The sequence below is a fragment of the Typopeltis vanoorti genome, chromosome 2 (assembly GCF_054136105.1).
Source record: "Typopeltis vanoorti isolate ZY-2024b chromosome 2, IOZ_Tvanoo_1.0, whole genome shotgun sequence".
Taxonomy (NCBI): Eukaryota; Metazoa; Arthropoda; class Arachnida; order Uropygi; family Thelyphonidae; genus Typopeltis; species Typopeltis vanoorti.
Genome location: NC_143550.1, coordinates 12613301 through 12632163, shown reverse-complemented (window position 1 = coordinate 12632163; position 18863 = coordinate 12613301). Strand labels below are relative to the sequence as shown.

The following is an 18863-nucleotide window of genomic DNA, read 5'->3' as shown; positions in this document are numbered from 1 at the left end:
GCAGTCTCGGAAAAGAAGAAAGCATACCAAAATTTTCTAGCAAATAAGTCAGCAGATGACCTAAAAGAATACAGAGAAAAATGTAAGTGAGCTAAACTATATGTAAAAGTAGCTAAACAAAAGTCATGGGAAGATTTTGGTAAGAATATGGAAAATAAATATCAGGAAGTTGGCAAAATGTTCTGAAGGCAATTGGAGAAGCTTAGAAATGGAGGAAAGAGTACTGTAAAAGGAATCAAAGATGATAATGGTGAAATGAAAAAAAGAATACAAGAACATCAATCGTATATTCTTCACAACAAATCTGATAAGGCTGGATTGGCGCAGCACAGGATAGAGACAAGCCACAACATTCTCTGGTCCAGGACTAGCCTTCTACACAGATGTCGCTATAAATTCAAACGTCTATTCAAAGAGTGTACTGAGGCTTTACTTCAACACCGTAACTTGAATCGAAATTATTGCCTATCCTTGTCAAAAATATGGGAAAGTTTAATCCGGATAACACACTAGTTTTTTTTTTTTTTTTTTAAATTGAGACCTTCTAATTCCTACATTAGTCTAATATTATCTTTAATTGAATTTCTGAATTAAGATTACTATATGAAATTGTGAATTAATACCTATAATTTGTTCATCACTCTGATGAAATTTACCTCTCTTTATTGGTTAGCAATGTAACATCACGCGGCTTGTTCTACTTTTGAATGATCGATTGTTTGTATTCCAACTTGTAAAAAACTGTTCCTATCAAGCCACTGAGGAGAGTCTATTAATTTCAGACTGAAATATTTGGCAAATATTAAAATATTCTTGTGTTAGCGTGTTTATATTTCTTAATTGAAAATAACGATATCCTAGATGTCTGGAGTAATTACTTTGAAAGACTGTTAAATGAACCAAGCAGTGACAGAATCGTACTAGAAACTTTTCAAAGGGAATGTAAAGAGGAGTACATATTAATACTTGAGGTAGAAAAACTTGAAATGTGGAAAAGTAACTGAAGATGATGATATTCGACCAGAAATGCATAAGTATGGAGATATAAAAGTTTTGCAGTGTAACCACTGCATAATTCAGAGGGCCTGGACAGAAGGTCAAATTCCCAATGACTGGAGTAGAGCTCTCATAATACTCATCTATAAAAAAAGAGAATAAAGCTGAATGTGAGAATTACAGAGGAATTTCTCTACTGAGTGTTCCAGGTAAGATTTATGCAAGCATACTTCAAAAGAGGTTGAGAAAGATTATGGAAGAGAAACTTGGAGAAGAACAAGCAGGGTTCAGGCCAAATAGAGGTTATCAAGAACAGCTTTTCACTTTAAGAGAAACAGTTGAGAAATCATAGGAATATGACAAGGATCTGTACTTTAGTTCTGTAAATCTGGAAAAGACATACGATGAGGTGCCCAGAAAAAAACTTTTCAAAACACTACAATTATATGGGGTCAATGGAACATTATACAGAGCAATCCACAGTCTATATTTAAGTTGTCAGTCAGCAGTTAGAATTGAAGAAAATACAAGAAGATGGTTTCATGTAAAATCATTGGTAAGACAAGGATGCACATTATCTCCACTTTTATTTGTCATCTATATGGATCACATTATGAAAGAAAGTGGCATTAGGTCTGATATCAGAATGGGAGATGTCAAACATAGTTCTTTGCTTTATGGAGATGATGTTGTGCTCTTAAACACATCTAGTGCAAGTCTCCAAGATTCTCTAAATAAATTAAATAATAGCTGTAACAAATTTGGCATGAAAATCAGCAATAAAAAGACCAAAACTATGAAATAGGCAGGAACATAGAAAACTTCAGCTGCATTCTGAAGTGATCCCATAGAACAAGTAAAATATTTCAGCTATTTAGGCACAGTTTTCAGTGACGATGGCAGGTTAAATCAAGAAATAGACAAAAAAAAAAAAAAAGCAAAGCTGGTATGGTGGATAGCCAGCTGAATAAATTTATATGGAAGAAGAGAGAAATTAGCCAAAACACCAAACTAGCAGTATACAAGATGTTGTTTAAACCAGTTTTATGTTATGGATCTGAGAGTTGGGTTAGAAATAAAGTACTTGATCAAAAACTAGACAACAGATATGAGAGTTCTGAGAAAAAAAATAGGAGAGTGAACCGATGGCATCAATGGCAGAATCATATTAAAAATGAAGATTTAAATCATAAAAAAATGAACTAGACACTATTAGCTTTCCAGAATGTATCAGGAATGAATCTAAGGTAGTATATGGCCACTTAAACAGAATGGATGAGGAAAGGTTAGTAAAATAGGTGTTTGATGCCAAGATGGCAGGAAAGAGACCCAGAGGAAGAAGGTCTAGGTGGACTGATTCAGGCAGAACTGCCTCAGAAGAATGAAATGTTAGATATGACAATATAGAAGTACTTACCAGTAATGGACTAATTTGGAGGAAAATTATGGATAGGAGATCTTAATCCCATAGTGCTATCATAGTAACCTGAACACCCCTTGGAGGTACATATCAGGAAATTGATGATGATGATTATGAGGACAGATTGTGGGTACGTGGATTACAGACTCTGGCTAACAGGAGAAAGAGGGATGATGTGATAGAGGTCTATAAACTTTCAAATGGGTGTTATAGGAAATAATCTGATGAAATTTTTTGTTATATGGAAAGTGGAGAGAGAACACAGGGGCATCCAAGGAAATTAAATTTCTTTGCAGTCAAGAAAGGGAGTAAGAGCTAGGTTTTTCTCTCACAGAGCAGTGAATGAGTGGAATAGTTTGCCTTTAGGAGCAGTGAGTGCATTTAATGTGAATGAATTTAAGAGAAGACATGACAGCTAGTTTGGGTGATTTACAACCTCCCTCGATGAGTCCTTGACTCCCTGGAGGTCTCAAATAATAATAATCTTTATGCTGTACAGATGAAATATGCAAATCTGTACAAAAGCAAAGAAAGGAGTTATCACAAACTGCCACTCCCCCCCCCCCCCCTCATATGTTCAAATAGAAATAAGCTACTTTTAAAAAGATGGAACTTCTACTCAGATTTATAGATCTGGTAATACATCTATTCAACTAGTGCTTGTTCATCCATTGCTTAACTTGTGCAGTTTTAGGTAAATGCAAGTGTCATATGAAAGAAAGCATCTTCAAGATGAATTTACTTTGCTGAAATAAGCACAAATACCTGTTTAGAACACAATATCGATCTTTATATTTCTGTGATCACAAATGCCCTATATTTTCTTATATAAAGGAGGTCTGGAAAGTTTTGATAAATACCTAGAACAAAAATGATATTAAATCAACTGATACAACCATAAGTAAGAACATACGAGGATATAAGAACATAAGTTCTTATATGGTTGATAGGAGAAAAAGAGGGGATATGATAGAAACATTTAAGTTGCTTAAAGGATTTTATAGGATAGATGAAAGGGAAATGTTTCAGCACTTGACTAGAGGGACCAGAACAAGGGGTCATCCCTGGAAGTTGAATAAAGGTGTGGTCACTAGGAATGTGAGGACTACAGCTTTTGCTTGGAGAGTGGTGAATGAGTGGAATGAGTTGTCAGAGCAGTTGTGAGTGCTTTTTTTGTTCATGGGTTCAAGGAGAGGTACGATAGATTGTGTGGATATATTGGAGCTCCTGCAATGAATCTTCAGACTCCATAGAGGTGCCTGTATAATAATAATAACTTATTGAGGATTAATAGTTAACAGCAACCTAAGCTGAAAACCATATATTAGAGAAGTATCCAATAAAGTAAGATCAGTGCTATTTAGAGTTTTTAAAAAGATTCTTAATAGCAGAAATGGAACATTCAGTGAAATATGTTCGTATAAAGACTTAGGTAGTATGGTATTCTAAGCTGAGGAGGAACATATCATACCACAGAGACACCTCTAATTTCTTTACAAAATAAATTAATATGCATACTAACCATAAGGCTTCAAAATACTGTAATGTATATCTACTGGATGCTACTGTTCCTAAAGTCTGCAATCGGTATGTAAGCATCAGACAAGTTGCTTTTGCATAAAAGTGGACTTGAAATATACAATCCCAAAAGTACAAAAAAAAATCTTATACAGAACCCCTTTCATTTAGTTCATCTTATAGAACCTCTAATAAGACACATATAACTTATAAATTACCCTCTTTTCCATCTCTAAAGTAAACTTTGCAACCCACTCACCTTCATCCTATCCCCACATTTAGCATTCCACAGACCTGTCACCAGTTTAGACACTCATTCTGAATTAAATTGATTTGGCTCAAAAAATCTTTAATATCTTAACTCTCTTAATAAGAAATGAAACCACAATAAACAGGCACAGAAATCTGATAAGTAGTTAAATTTCTAAGAGAGTGATGATAATTTGATAAGTACATAAAGTGAGAAATTAACACGTTCGCTGCCAACTACGAGTATACTCGTAGTTGGTAAACCAGCTACACAAGCCAGCTACGAGTATACTCGTATGACGCTTACCGCCGGCAACGAGATTACTGTACTGACCTTGAAGAAGTGAAAATGCTTGGCTTGTGGGGCTAGCATCAAAACTGTGTATTCTCATAGATCATATATGCTCTGTACAAGCCAACTATGAGTATACTCGTATGACGCTTATCGCCAGCAACGAGATTACCGTACTGACCTTGAAGAAGTGAAATTGCTCGGCGTAGGGGAACAGACTATGCCGAAGTAGCGTGGCAGCGAACGTGTTAACCAATGCGAAAATACTCAATTAGTGATGAGCACTCTTATTCTGCATATACATATATTCTATATATTGATTTATGTAATCATTATACATTATGCAACCTGGATGAGCTTACTTTTAGAAGGGGGAGGAACATATGACAGACATTATACATTTTTTTATTTAAAAAAAAAGTATTGCAATGAAGTTTACTTATATGTACTTGTAATTATATCTGTAAATAAATAAACTGTAAATTGTAATGTGGAAAACATGAACTAGACTGCACAAAATCTTGATCTTAGCCAAACAGAACACCTTTGGAATGGAATGTTGGATGTTGACTAGTGCATGGAATCGCAATCATGTTAAAAGCTGGTCCAAAATACTCTCTATCACAAATATACTGCTATCCCAATTCTTACTTTAGTACAAACCAAAGGTGGAGCTAATTTGTCTATACAGTAATATTTACAAATACCATATAGTCAAACAAGAGAACTGAACGTCAATGCAAATTCAAACAAAGCAAACACAGCTCTGGATACATTCATAGTTAATGATAGTTGAGACATGTGGACATAGCATCTTTATTGACAGAAATGTATAATAATATACCGTCCTACCATTGGCCATAAGTTACCAGTATGGAACCTGTTTGTTATATTAACAATGAGAGAACATTAAAACTTTTCCAAAACATTCCCCCTCCCCTTAAGCACTTTTATCACAGAAAATATTTTATTATTTAATACATTACTTGAGCAATATGAAAATACAATGTCAACCTGTACATAAACAATGTTATTTAATTATAAGCCTCCTCGAACGGGGGGAGAAACCAAGATGACACCGTCTCCACGAACAAACAGCATAGGGATATTTCTCCTTGTTGTCTGAAATTAAAATACATTGAAGAGATTATTTTCAAAATAAATATAATCTGTTCTCTTTGATAATAAATGATTCATCATCAAACTTCCTTCAAGAGGTATATAAGGATAGTATGATAGTGATGCATGATTAAATTTACTTTCTATTAACAATTTTCCTATAAATTAGTCTTATTTCTTAGGACTACAATATTGTTGGATCGCATATTTCACTCCAATTCACCCAGATCATGGTATCGCTATAGGTCTTTTTCTTGTCATTCTTGAGCCACACACCTGTTTTGTTAACTTTCTTCTACCATCCTGTTTGAAGTGACAGAACCATTTTAGAATAGCTCTGCTTACACATTCTTCCTGAATGATAACAGTAAAAAGTTCCAGTATATATATTCATTTTTAATCTGATTCTGCTACTGATGTCATTTGGGATATGGAACTAAATGCTCCCAAAATGAATAACTAAAGACTTGTACTGGCTTTATTTAAGAGTGTATTATCATCTGCATAAAGTAAGAAGCCAAGATCAACATCACTAATTTTGATATTGGGTTTAATGTCACTTTCTTCATAAAATGATTCATATAGATAGTGTGCACCATGGTATTACACCTGATTTTGGAAATGGTCTATTATTTATGATTTTGTGTAATTTATGCATAAAAACCCATAATACTTTGAACTACACACTTGCAAGCATACATAAAAATGCATCTTTAGCTCTGTTCTGCATCTTAAATGTTAACAATCTCAAAGTCTGTCTTTTCTGATATTGTCATTTTTAATATGATTCTGCTTCTGAGACCATGCCTCAACAAAAGAATCTGTTTGTACCACTACTTTGTATGTCATCTTTACAAAAAATTATGTTTAATAGGAATGTGTAGCTTGTTCTGAAAGTTTACTACTGAAAATAAAGTTTATATATCTTTCTTTTATATCTCATGGAATGAGAAAATCTACAAACAACTTTTGGGCCTTGCAATGCCCTCTATCTCCTCCTTATGCAGACTTATTCATATTGGGTTTAATGGTGAGTGTGAGAAAAAGATGCCTTGTTATCTACAAATCCTAAACTGTCACTTTGGTGAAGATATGTAGATGACATGAATATGGAAACACAGTGTGGCTGAGTTACATAATTTTCTGTCATTTATTAACTCCATCCACTATAAAATCAAATTCACTTTCGAACTCAAAAATGAAGGAAATTACCTTTTCTCAACGTTCTAATGAACAAAAAAAAACAGATAGCAGCATTTCTCTTGATGTGCATTGTAAGTGAACTCGTATAGGTCGTTATCTACATTTCTCCTTGTTGCACCATATTTCACAAAATTTGGGTACTGTACTTATGCTTAAAAAGAGGATGATCTCTATTATAAGAGATGAAGGAACACTAACAGAAGAATTACATTCTATTCTTCAACTACTGATCAAAGGATATCCTAAAAAATGGGACAAAGAATACCATTCTCCAATTTCTCACCACAACAGATTCATGACATTCATTATAGAACCTCTGTTTTCATCCCATTTATTGGTAAACTTTCACTAAAAATCGCAAATCTCCTGACTCATTATGACAGTACGAAATATGATACACTTGCCCAAGGACCACAACCCTTTCAACAAACATCCTGGAGTTTACAATAGTCCATGTTCTTGTGGCCTTAATTACATAGGGCAAACATCAAGAAGTTTAGAAATAAGACAAAAGGAGCATGGAAGTTTTTTCACTTGGCTATGCTACTAATTATATAATTGGTTTTATCCTTTATCCAAGTGTAAGCAAATAAAGTTTGCACCTGAAGTACTTTCAGGACTGGGGCAACTCGTGGTAAAGGTGGTATAAGTTCTCATCACTTGCCTTAGTATCCCATAATGCAAAGCACGTCTCCTTGCAGACATGTATGACACAATATGTATTAAGGGAAGGGTCACTACCCAGACTGGTTTCGACCTTTATTGAGGTCTCATCACTGGGAGCCAGACCTAGAGGTGGTGATACTAAGGTGGAAGTAATGGAGAAGTCATATTTACCTATACGAGTTGCCAAAGGGTGTCACACCCTATTATTAAAATTCTCTGGATTAGAGATAAGTTTATGGAAGTTTTTCCACTTTGTTATGCTACTAATTATATATTTGGTTTTATCCTTTATTATTATTATTATTATTTGTGACACCTCCAAGGAGTCCAAAGACTCATCGCGGGAGGACAACTGTCTCAACTACTACACCGAACCTCTACACCGAATCATCTCCATCAACGCCATCTACCGCCCACCTCCACCACTACCACAACTAGTATTTTTTGTCTGTAAATTGCGCATGTTCTGAAGGGCCGATTTGTCTGTATGCGGGATGAAAAACCCGAGTTTCCAGGAGAAAAAATCCTGCTACTTCCGTATGAGATCGGCTAACTCACCTTCGGTTGAAATCGTCCAGATAAAGATCCCTCCCGTCATGACACCCTTTGGCAACTCGTATAGGTAAATATGACTTCTCCATTAATTCCACCTTAGTATCACCACCTCTGGGTCTGTCTCCCACTGATGAGACCTCAATAAAGGTCGAAACCAGTCTGGGTAGTGACCCTTCCCTTAATGCATAGCATCATACATGTCTGCAAGGAGATGTGCTTTGTATTATGGGATACTAAGGCAAGTGATGAGAACTTATACCACCTTTACCATGAGTTGTCCCAGTCCTGAAAGTACTTCAGGCACAAACTTTGTTTGCTTACACTTGGATAAAGGATAAAACCAAATATATAATTACAAAAGGAGCATATTGGAAACATCAATAACAACAGAGAAGACAGCTCAGGTCTGGCATTCCATTTCTCCCACACTCACAACACATTGAATGGGACAAGATCTCCATGACATACATAGAAGACAACTTCAGCGCCTGCAACATCAAAGAGGCTACAATGGTAATCAACTCACAAGGCACTCTCAACAGAAACCAAGGGATGATTTTATGACATTTGGAAATCACTTATGATCTTTAAACATATCAGACTTTAATTTTTCAGCAAACTATCATGCACACCTGATGAAGAATGACTGACTATGTGAAAACTTCTACACGTTTCTGTTTTACTTGTATTTGTGTGTAACAGTTCCTACACATTCGGTATTTTTAGTCATGTAATGATTCATATTTAATGCATGTTGTATATTTGTGTTTTCATCCTAACCCAGATGAAGCCACTAGCTTAAGTGGCCAAACCAATAGGTTTTATTAAATAATTATTATGATCTATAAACCCAGTGTTATTTTTTATTACTTTATATCTTTCTATTTTCTTGCCTATTTTGATAATTCTTGTCTTTTTTAAAGCTAACATTCCTACTAAATTTGTTATAGCAGTTATTTAATTTGGCCAACTACTAGTATCAATAAGTCTTACATTTTACAATATCCAAATTTCTATACTACTCTTCTTGTTTAATTATAATCTTCAATCTTTCTTGGTAAATATAAACCACTAATACCAAATTAGAAAAATCAAGTTTTTTCCTTTGTTACAGACATTACTTTTTAATAACTTAATGTTATACAAATTGCAATTCAATTACTACGTGTAATCGATGAATACTATCTCACATTTAGGACAGCATTCCGAAGAGTTTCCTAAAAAGTTGCCAGAGTTCTCCAGTAAATTTTTTTTTTTTTTAAATAACGAAACCTCTGGCGCAATCATAATTAAAAGAAACACACGTATTAATGGGGTGCTTAAGGGTCAAAGCTGTATAACTGAGAGGAGACCTCCACATAGCCTTTAAAGGAATGCGGAGAACCGACCAGGGCTTCTGACCTAATGTCCAATCCTCACCTTCTCGTGGTGCCCCCTGTTGGGTATCTACTTTGATACTGAATGAACGAGGATGGGCTGGCAATTTGGGATTTAGCCAACCAAATTGTATTCTTATTGGTTAAACCAAAATAAAAAATGATGGTACAACATGACAAAATTTCATGTCAGCTGGGACGTCCCCCGGTTAAACAAGGCCCCGGTTGTTTTTGCCTTGGAACCAGGGCGAACGGCGAAAAGTCAGCTACTCGAACAAATCTGAAAACACACCCCAACTCAACATCACCAGAGTTAAAGATCGGTACTATCAACGTAAGGAGCCTGAATGGCTTCTTACGTTGATAGTTTCTTTATTGATAGACCTCAATAAAGGTCGAAACTAGTCTGGGTAGTGGCCCTTCCCTTAATGCATAACAATAGACATATCTGCAAGGAGATGTGTTTTGCATTATAGGAGATACTGAGATAGGAGTGTTGGTAGCTCGCTCCACCTTTGCAACGAGTTGCCTTGGTGTTGTACCACCTTAACCCAGTCCTGAAGATACTTTCAAGCGCAAACTTTGTTTGCTCAGACTTGGATAAAGGATTAAACTAATTTTATTATATCGCAATCATAATCTGTCATTGTCAATACTCAAGAACAGAGCATTGCACATCTCTTGAAAAATGACAAAAAAAGAAACTGACCTCATATAATCAATTTACTATAGGATCTATTTGTATTGACTTACCTAAGAACTATTCATAAATTGCTATATACAGAAAATTCACCCTGTTTACACCCAGATGCTTCATACAAGAATTTCCCTATTATACCTGATTGGTATTAGCATCCACACTATGTTGAACTAATTGTTATTTATGAACCACTCAGATCGCCAAAAGGTAATAAACCAATTTCAAAAATATCCTAGTGTTTATAAAATGTACCTACAATAAGCCTTACCACGGTCATACTGGCTAAAGATATGAGTCCATGAAGGAGAATGGTGTGTAGAATGTAGCCCATAATAGAGAAGGAATCCAGTATAATGTCATGTGTCACACTGACTTACCATTCCAAAGACTACAAGCTACAATGATTTATTTAGAAGAAAATTTCTTTGCAAGGTGTTTCACAGTATTAAGCACTTATCCATTCACATGGAATTCAAAGTAGGAATAAAGACAATTCTGTATGAAGGGTGAAAATTCAACTTTTTTTGTGCTTAGATACCTCAATCACTAACAAGAAATACAAGTTGAAGCAAATGATACATGTCAACACATACCACAACACCTGTCCATTACTTTTTTTTAATGCAAATCCTACCTACAAAAGGCTGTAAATCTATAATAGTACCATGGTTGGGACAATAGTTTTTATTTATTAATATCCAAAAATGACAATCAAGGAAAAGAAAGAGTAGCCATAGTATTCAATACTAAATACAAGGCTAATCTTGAATGGCAGGCAATTTAAAGTAGAGTGATGTGGGCAAATATCAGAATGAGGAACTGGACAATGAGACTTATTTGTGCCTATGGTCCCACAGACGGTTCTACAAAGGTAGAAGTGGAGGAATTTTTTTAGGCTTTAGAGAAAGCAACTCACACAATGAAAAATTGGTCCTTGTTGAGGATCTAAATAACAGAATAGGAAATGATTGTCAGACATACAGAAATATTTGGGGAAAATTTGGAGAAAAGAGCAAACCTGATAATAAAGGCAAATACCTGTTGGATTTCTGCTCAGGACATGGACTGGTTATTACTAACAGAATGTTCCAACATAAAAATGTGCACAAATTCACATGGAGAGAAGGGGCAAGGAATAAGAAAAGTCTCATTGACTATATTATTATTGATAGTGATGTTTTCTCTCTGGTGCAGGACACCAAAGTGTACAAAGGATTTGAAATTGGAAGTGATCACCATTTAGTCTTGAGCAGGATAAAATTAAATTTCTTATTGAAAAGAAGAACATGTAAGAAAGTGTTAAAGCAAATAAAAGTTGAGAAGCTCTCAACTTTTATTTAACTAAAATACACAAACATTATCAAATAAAAAATGAAAGAGTTTGAGAACAGTAACCAAACCTTGGAGATTCAGTGTCAAATCCTTAAGAAAACATTGATTGATTCAGCCAGAGAGGCATGTGGTGAGGTTATCCGCAAGGATAGAAAAATCAGAACTCCTTGGTGGACACAGGAAGTAAAAGAGACAGGGAAGGAAAAGAAGAAAGCATATCAAAAGTTCCTGGCAAATAAGTCAGCTTGTGGTCTTAGAGAATACAGAGGGAAATGTAAGAAAGCTAAACACCGAGTAAAAACTGGCTAAACAAAAGTCATGGGAACACTTTGGTAAGAATATAAAAAATAAATATCAAGAAGGTGGCAAGATATTCTGGAGGTTGTTGAAAAAGCACAGAAATGGAGGAAAGAGTGCCGTAAAAGGAATTAGCGATGATAAAGGTGACATGAAAACTGGAGAAAAAGGTATCCTTGAAGTATGGAGTACTTCAAAAAATTGCTAAATGAAACAATCAGTGACAGAACAGTGGTAAAAAAACACTGACCAGGCATGCAGTCAGGAATACATATCCATACTTGAAGTAGAAAAAGCCATCAAAAGCCTGAAATGTGGAAAGGCAGCTGGAGATGATGATATTCAACCAGAAACGCTCAAGTATGGAGGTATAAAAATCTTACAGTGGCTGCACTGCATAGTTCAGAAGGCCTGGAGAGAGGGATGAATTCCAGATGATTGGAGTAGAGCTCTCATAGTACCCATATATAAAAAGAGAAATAAAACTGAATGTAAAATGAGAATTGCAGAGGTATTTCTCTACTGAGTGTTCCATGCAAAATTTATGCAAGTATACTTGAGAAATGGTTGAGAAGGATTGTGGAAGAGAAGCTTGGTGAAGAACAATCTGGATTCAGGCCAAATAGAAGCTGTCAGGGTCAGATTTTTACTGTACGACAAATAGTTAAGAAATCATGGGAATATAACAAAGATTTATATTTAAGTTTTGTAGGTCTGGAAAAAGCATATGACAAGGTGCCAAGAGAGAAGCTATTCAAAACATTACAGTTGTATGGTGTCAGTGGGGCATTATATCAAGTAATACTTAGTCTTTATTTGAGTTGTAAGTCAGAAGTTAGAATTGAAGGAAGTACAGGAAGATGATTTAATGTTAAATCTGGTGTCAGACAAGGATGTACATTATCTATATGAATCACATTATGAAGGAAAGTGATATTAAACCTGATATCAAAATTGGATATGTTAAATCTCTGCTCTTTGCTTTATGTGGATGATGTTATACTTCTAAATAAATCTGCAAGATTTCCTGACTAAATTGAATAACTGTTGTAATAGATATGATATGAAGATCAGCAATAACAAGACAAAGACAATGAAAACAGGCAGAAGCACTGAAAATATCAACTTCATTGTGAATGGAGAGACCTATAGAACAAGTAAAACATTTCAGCTACTTAGGCACGATTTTTAGTGAAGATGTAAATTAAATATGGAAATAGACAACAGGATCAACAAAGCTGGTATGGTAGGAAGTCAACTGAATAAATTTATATGGAATAAGAGAGAAAGTAGTCAAAACACTAAATTAGCTGTATGCAAGACAGTGTTCAAACCAATTTTAACTTATGGATCTGAGAGCTGGGTTAGAAGTAAAACACTTCTAACCCAGTTCTTCACCAAGATTAGGGGTATTAATAGATGACATCAATGGCATTATCACATTAAAATGAGGATATTAGGAAAGAACTTGAAATTGTTAGCATCCAGGAATATGTTAGCAGAGCTAATCTCAGGTGTTATGGTCACTTAAACAGAATGGGAGAGGAAAGATTATCAAAACAAGTGTTCTCTGCTAGGTTGGCAGGAAAAAAAAGACCAAGATATAGGTGGATTGATATGGTAAAATGTGCCTTAGAAGATAGAAATATAAGACCTGATAATGCTGGAAGCTTGACAGGTAATAGATTGATTTGGAGAAAAATTGTAGATAGGAAGTTAGTAATGATGTAAATTTTTCATGTAGTACTATCATATCCTGTACACTCTTTGAGTGTACATGTCAGTAATTTGATGATGATATCCAAAAATCCTGCTTTCGAGCCCAAACAATGTTTTAGTGCACTTCAGGTCTCCAAACAAACGGGATGTGGTCTCAACATCAGGGGATGAATTTCATCTCCCACCTACAGACATGCATAAATATTTGTGATAATTCAATCTTTCCACAATAACTAAGATTTGTACTTACAATTCTTTTCCAGATTAGTGATGAAAATGAAATCGACTGGCAAGAAACATATAAAAGCCTGATACTGTAAATACTTCAAAATAATGAAACACCCAATTTCAAATTTCAAACCTAAGTGAAATAAAGATAACAAAGGAGTAACAACTAATTAATAGGAATGCAGAAGGTAAATGTCTGAAAATATTCCAAAATTTGTTAACATACCTTATATACTTCTTCATAAGTTTCCTCATCAATTTCAATTGTTGTTACTGTTTCTTCAACATCACCAAGAATCATGTTCAAATGCTGATCATAAGCCTTAAAAAAAAAAAAAAAATGTATTTATTATTGAACTCTGTAATCAGTGTAATTAGTACTGAAGGTTTCCATAAACTGAGGAACATAGAAAAAAAAAAAAAAACTGCAACAAATCGATGAGGTGGGAGCATATGAAAGTCAGGTACGTTATGTAAAAAGTGGCAGAGAGTCTGGTTATTGCATACAAATGAGTGCCGCTGTCAACAGTATATACAAATAAGCTACATAATAAAAGCAGGTGTTTTGGAATGTATTTTCCATTTCATGCTGGACTGAAAACAAAACATTTTGTGATATGGCTCAAGGCATCATTTAAGTAATTCATTCAGGTGGCAAGCCATTGGAAGACTACAGGCAAGCCAAAGTCAGGCAGAGGTAGCCAGATGGTTGCATGCGAGTAATTATGTGGTTCACAAACTATGGAACCAATTCCAATAGTCACAAACAGCATCCTGGAGATACAGTGAAGGAAGGTCACAGGCTACAACCACAGTGGATTACCAACATCTCTGATTATCTGCTTGATGAAACACAAGTGCTACCCAGAATCAGTTACAATCTGATCTCATGTTGGCTACAGGAACATTGGTATCTGCTTCCACTGTGCACAGAAGGTTTCACAAAGGTGGTCTCTGTATACTAGGTGACTGGTGGTCTGCATGCCCCCTATTCCCATGCCACAGGGGAGAATGTTTGAAATGCATGAGGCTCCACATCAACTGAACCGAAACCCAATGTGGTTCACTACTGTTTACAGATGAGTCCTGATTTAACCCTATAAAGAGAAACTAGGCATATGCTGATTTGGAGAGAACAAGAAACACATTATCCCTCTAATATCCATGATGGGACACTTATGGTGGAGGTAGTGTGATGAAAAAGGGACACATTGTATCTCATTGGGTGGACACACCAACCTGTATGTGCTTCCAAATGGAATCATGAATGGTGCAACTTATACAGAGATAAGGTCCTTGACCCCTATGTTTATCCATACAGATACAGTAGGGGAGATATTTATCTGATAAGACAATAATGCTTATCCTCATTGAGTGGGCCAATATCTTCAAGAAAAGACTATCATTCATATGAACTGGCAAACCAGATCTCCTGAATCCTATTGAGCATGTCTGAGATGCTCTAGGTAGATGTCTTGCTGCTCTCAACCCTCCTCCTCCCAAAAACCATGAAGAATTTAGGAGAGCTTTGCAGGAACAATGGTTATTATTACCAACTGAGTTCCTGTACACCATTATAAACAGTATGAAACATTACTGAAAATAAAGAGCCAAAAGGCTTCAGTTCGGCTTTGTAAAATTATTCAAATTAAGTGGATATTGAATCCAACATTACTTCAGAGCCAAGTAGAGAAACTAGAAGGGTTTCATGCCGAATACATAGAAACTATAAAAGTTTCGGCAGGTACAAGTGTAAGCAAAACTTTCATGACGGGGCAACTCGTAGTAAAGGTGGAGTAAGCTCTGATCACTATCTTTAATATTTCCCATTATGTAAAGCACATCTCCTAGGGATGAAAGTTTTGCTTGAGATGTGTTTTACATTATGGGAAATACTAAAAATAATGATCAAACTTACTCCACCTTTACTACGCGTTGCCCCTGTCATGAAAGTTTTGCTTACGCTTGTACCCCGCTGAAACTTTTATAGTTTCTATATATTCAGAATGAAACTCTTGTAGTTTCTCTACTCGGCTCTGAAGTAATGTTGGATTCAATATCCACTTAATTTGAATCATTTTACATCGCCGAAGTAAAGCCTTTTGGCTCTTTATTTTCAGTAATTCTCGGTGCCTTTCATAATGTGACACCTTTTTTAGCAACTCGTACAGTAAAGTATAAGTTCTGCATCACTCTAACCTGAGTATTTACATTCTGGGTCTGGCTCCCACTGACGAGACCTCAAATAAGGTCGAAACTGGTCTAGGTAGTACCCCCCCCCCATAATGTATAATATCATACATCTCCTAGGAGATGTGTTTTACATTATGAGAAATACTAAAGATAGTGATTAGGGCTTACTCCACCTTTACTATGAGTTGCCCCTACCATGAAAGTTTTGCTTATGCCTGTACCCGCCAAAACTTTTATAGTTTCTATATATTCGGCACGAAACTCTTGTAGTTTCTCCTCGGCTCTGAAGTAATGTTGGATTCAATATCCACTTAATTTGAAAAAGTATGAAACATCACTGTAAAATGCTGCATTGCTGTGAAGGGGGGGGGGGGTGCCCACATTCTTTACTGACAAACTTTGACAATTTCATTCTGACCTCTTGTTTAGGCTGTTTTCATGTACCCAATTGTTATTCAATTTTATTTTCAATTTTTGTGGGTGTTTCTTTAATATCTCATATCATATTGCTTTTCACTGAATTGTATAAAAATTTAGTTTTGATTATTGTAAGTATTCTCTTTGTTCCTTAAATTTATGGAAACCAGTGACAGACTTGATCTTACTTCGTACAATATACACTTGGTATATCATATCTGGAGACTGGTCTTCTACTCTTCTTTCCCTCTACTCTCTCTTACTTCTTACTCCTCCCCCCAGTGCTATTAAAGCAATTCGAGGGCGAGGGGGTGACTCTTTCCTCTTGAACTGTAGTTTTCACTATCTAGTAAAAAAAAAAGGCAAGCCTAGTTGTCTTAAGGCGGCAACCCCATCACTAGGATACCTATCGTCATGCTAGTCACTTGACATAGGGAAACACATATTACTTTCAAGTCTCAACGAAATCCAAATTGGACAGAAAACATGGGAAATGACTGCAAACTGGAAAAGGTTAGGAAACTGGAAAAAGAAAAACGTGATGAAATATGCTACACGGAACATTAGAAGCATAGCACATAAAGAAGAAGAATTAGATAAAATTTTAAATGACAAAAATATAGAAATTGCAGTTCTTACAGAAACAAAAAAGAAACTTAAAGGAACAAAAGAAACAGCTAACTACAATATCGTATATAGTGGAGTGGACAAACAAATACATGCAAAAGCTGATATAATGATTTGGATCCATAAATCAATTAAAGCAAAAATAACTCATTATACATACTGGAATGAAAGAATATTAGAAGTGCGATTAAAATTAAATAAAGAAAATATAACAGTTGTTGGAGTGTATGCCCCTGAAGAAGGGAAAGAAGACGAAAATGATTACTTTTATAAAGAGTTACAAGGAATATATGAAAAATTAAATAAAACAGACCATATAATTATAGCTGGAGATCTTAATGCCAGAATAGGAATGAAAAAAATTAACAATAATATACAAAAATTTGGAGAGCCACCAGTAAACAAAAATGGAAAGCGACTCATTGATTATACAATATGTAATAATTTAAATATAATGAATACATCTTACAAACATAAAAATATACATAAATATACATAGTGTGCAAGAGGACAAAAATCAATAACAGACTACTTTATAGCAAATGAAAAAGCAGCAAACCTCTTCCTAGACATTAAAGTTAGAAGAGGGCTAGAAATTGACACAGATCACCATTTAGTACAGGCAAAACTAAGATTTCCACCAAACTGGCTACAAAAAAATAAACGAACTAGAGAAACAAAATCTAATTACAGAGTAAGACTACTAAATGATTCAAGTATAAGAAATTTATACCAACAGAGGATTAATAACTACTTAGAAAAAATAAAAGAAAATGAAGACATTGAGAAAGAATGGAATAATATAAAAGAAATTATCGCATCAGCAGCATATGAAAGTTCGAACACACAAAAAATATCATAAAAATAAAAAATTACATATATGGGACAATGAAATAAAAACAATAATTGAAAATAAAAAGCTGACTTTTAAAAGATGATTAAGTAGCAAAAAACAAGAAGATGAAACTTGCTGGTCGAGTGGTTAGTGTATCTGTTCTCCAGCCAAAAGGCTGCAGGTTCGAATTCCACCGTGGGCATGGATGTTTGTGGTTGTGTAAATACTAGTGGTGGTGGGCAGCAGATAGTGTTAGCGTTGTTGCAGTTAGTTGTAGTTGGTGGAATGAGTGTGGAGATGGAGAGCTGTAGAGTATGTACCCTCCCTCAATGAGTTTTTAGACTCCCTGGAGGTGACAAATAATAATAATAATAAAAGAAGAACAACAGCCAAAAGAGAAACCAGAAAGAGACACAGAGAAAGCTTGGAAAAATTTGTATCATATCTAGAAAATGACATATACAAAATAAGATCCAGTGCATACAAAATACTAAAACATATGAATGCAGATATAAAAGAAACTGAAAATATAAATTGTGAACTAGATGTAAAAGAATTCTTGGATTACTTTACAGATCTTTGGACGGATAATATTGGCATCAAAAATAATTACACCAGAAACTACAAAATACTTTAAATGATATGATAACAATGAAAGAATTAAAGGACAACTTAAATAAAATAAAAAATGGCAAATCAGCAGCAGAAGATGGGATAAACTCTGAACTGTATAAATTTGCTGGAAAAAAATTTCATCAAAGATTACTAAAATTTTTAAATAAAATATATACAAATACCAACAGAATGGAATACAAGCATAGTAATACCTATATTTAAAAAAGGGGATAAAACAAAACCTGCCAACTACAGAGGTATTAGTTTATTGAATAGATGCTACAAAATATATAACAGAATACTTAGTGAAAAACTAAAAATATACAGTAAAAAAATATTATTAGAATGTCAAAATGGATTTAGAAAAGGACACTCTACAATGGATGCAGCTTTCTGTTTAAAACTACTTATAGAAAAAAGAAGAAAATTTAATTTGGAAACTCATATTTTGTTTATATATTACGAAAAAGCAATTGACAAAGTAAAAAGATATATACTGTTTGATA

General features: G+C 34.8%; 1 protein-coding gene across 1 annotated transcript in view; it reads right to left on the bottom strand.

Annotated features, from left to right (window-relative positions):
- Window positions 1–5275: 5275 nt before the first annotated feature.
- The window catches only part of LSm3 (U6 snRNA-associated Sm-like protein LSm3), a 37831-nt gene continuing 24243 nt past the window's right edge, over window positions 5276–18863 (bottom strand). The window contains exons 3-4 of the mRNA XM_090403532.1: window positions 13897–13992; window positions 5276–5597 (exon numbers count right to left, since the gene is read on the bottom strand). Of these exons, the coding sequence (XP_090259658.1) occupies window positions 5514–5597; window positions 13897–13992 (180 nt within the window). The 3' untranslated portion in view covers window positions 5276–5513. The remainder of the gene's footprint in view (window positions 5598–13896; window positions 13993–18863) is intronic.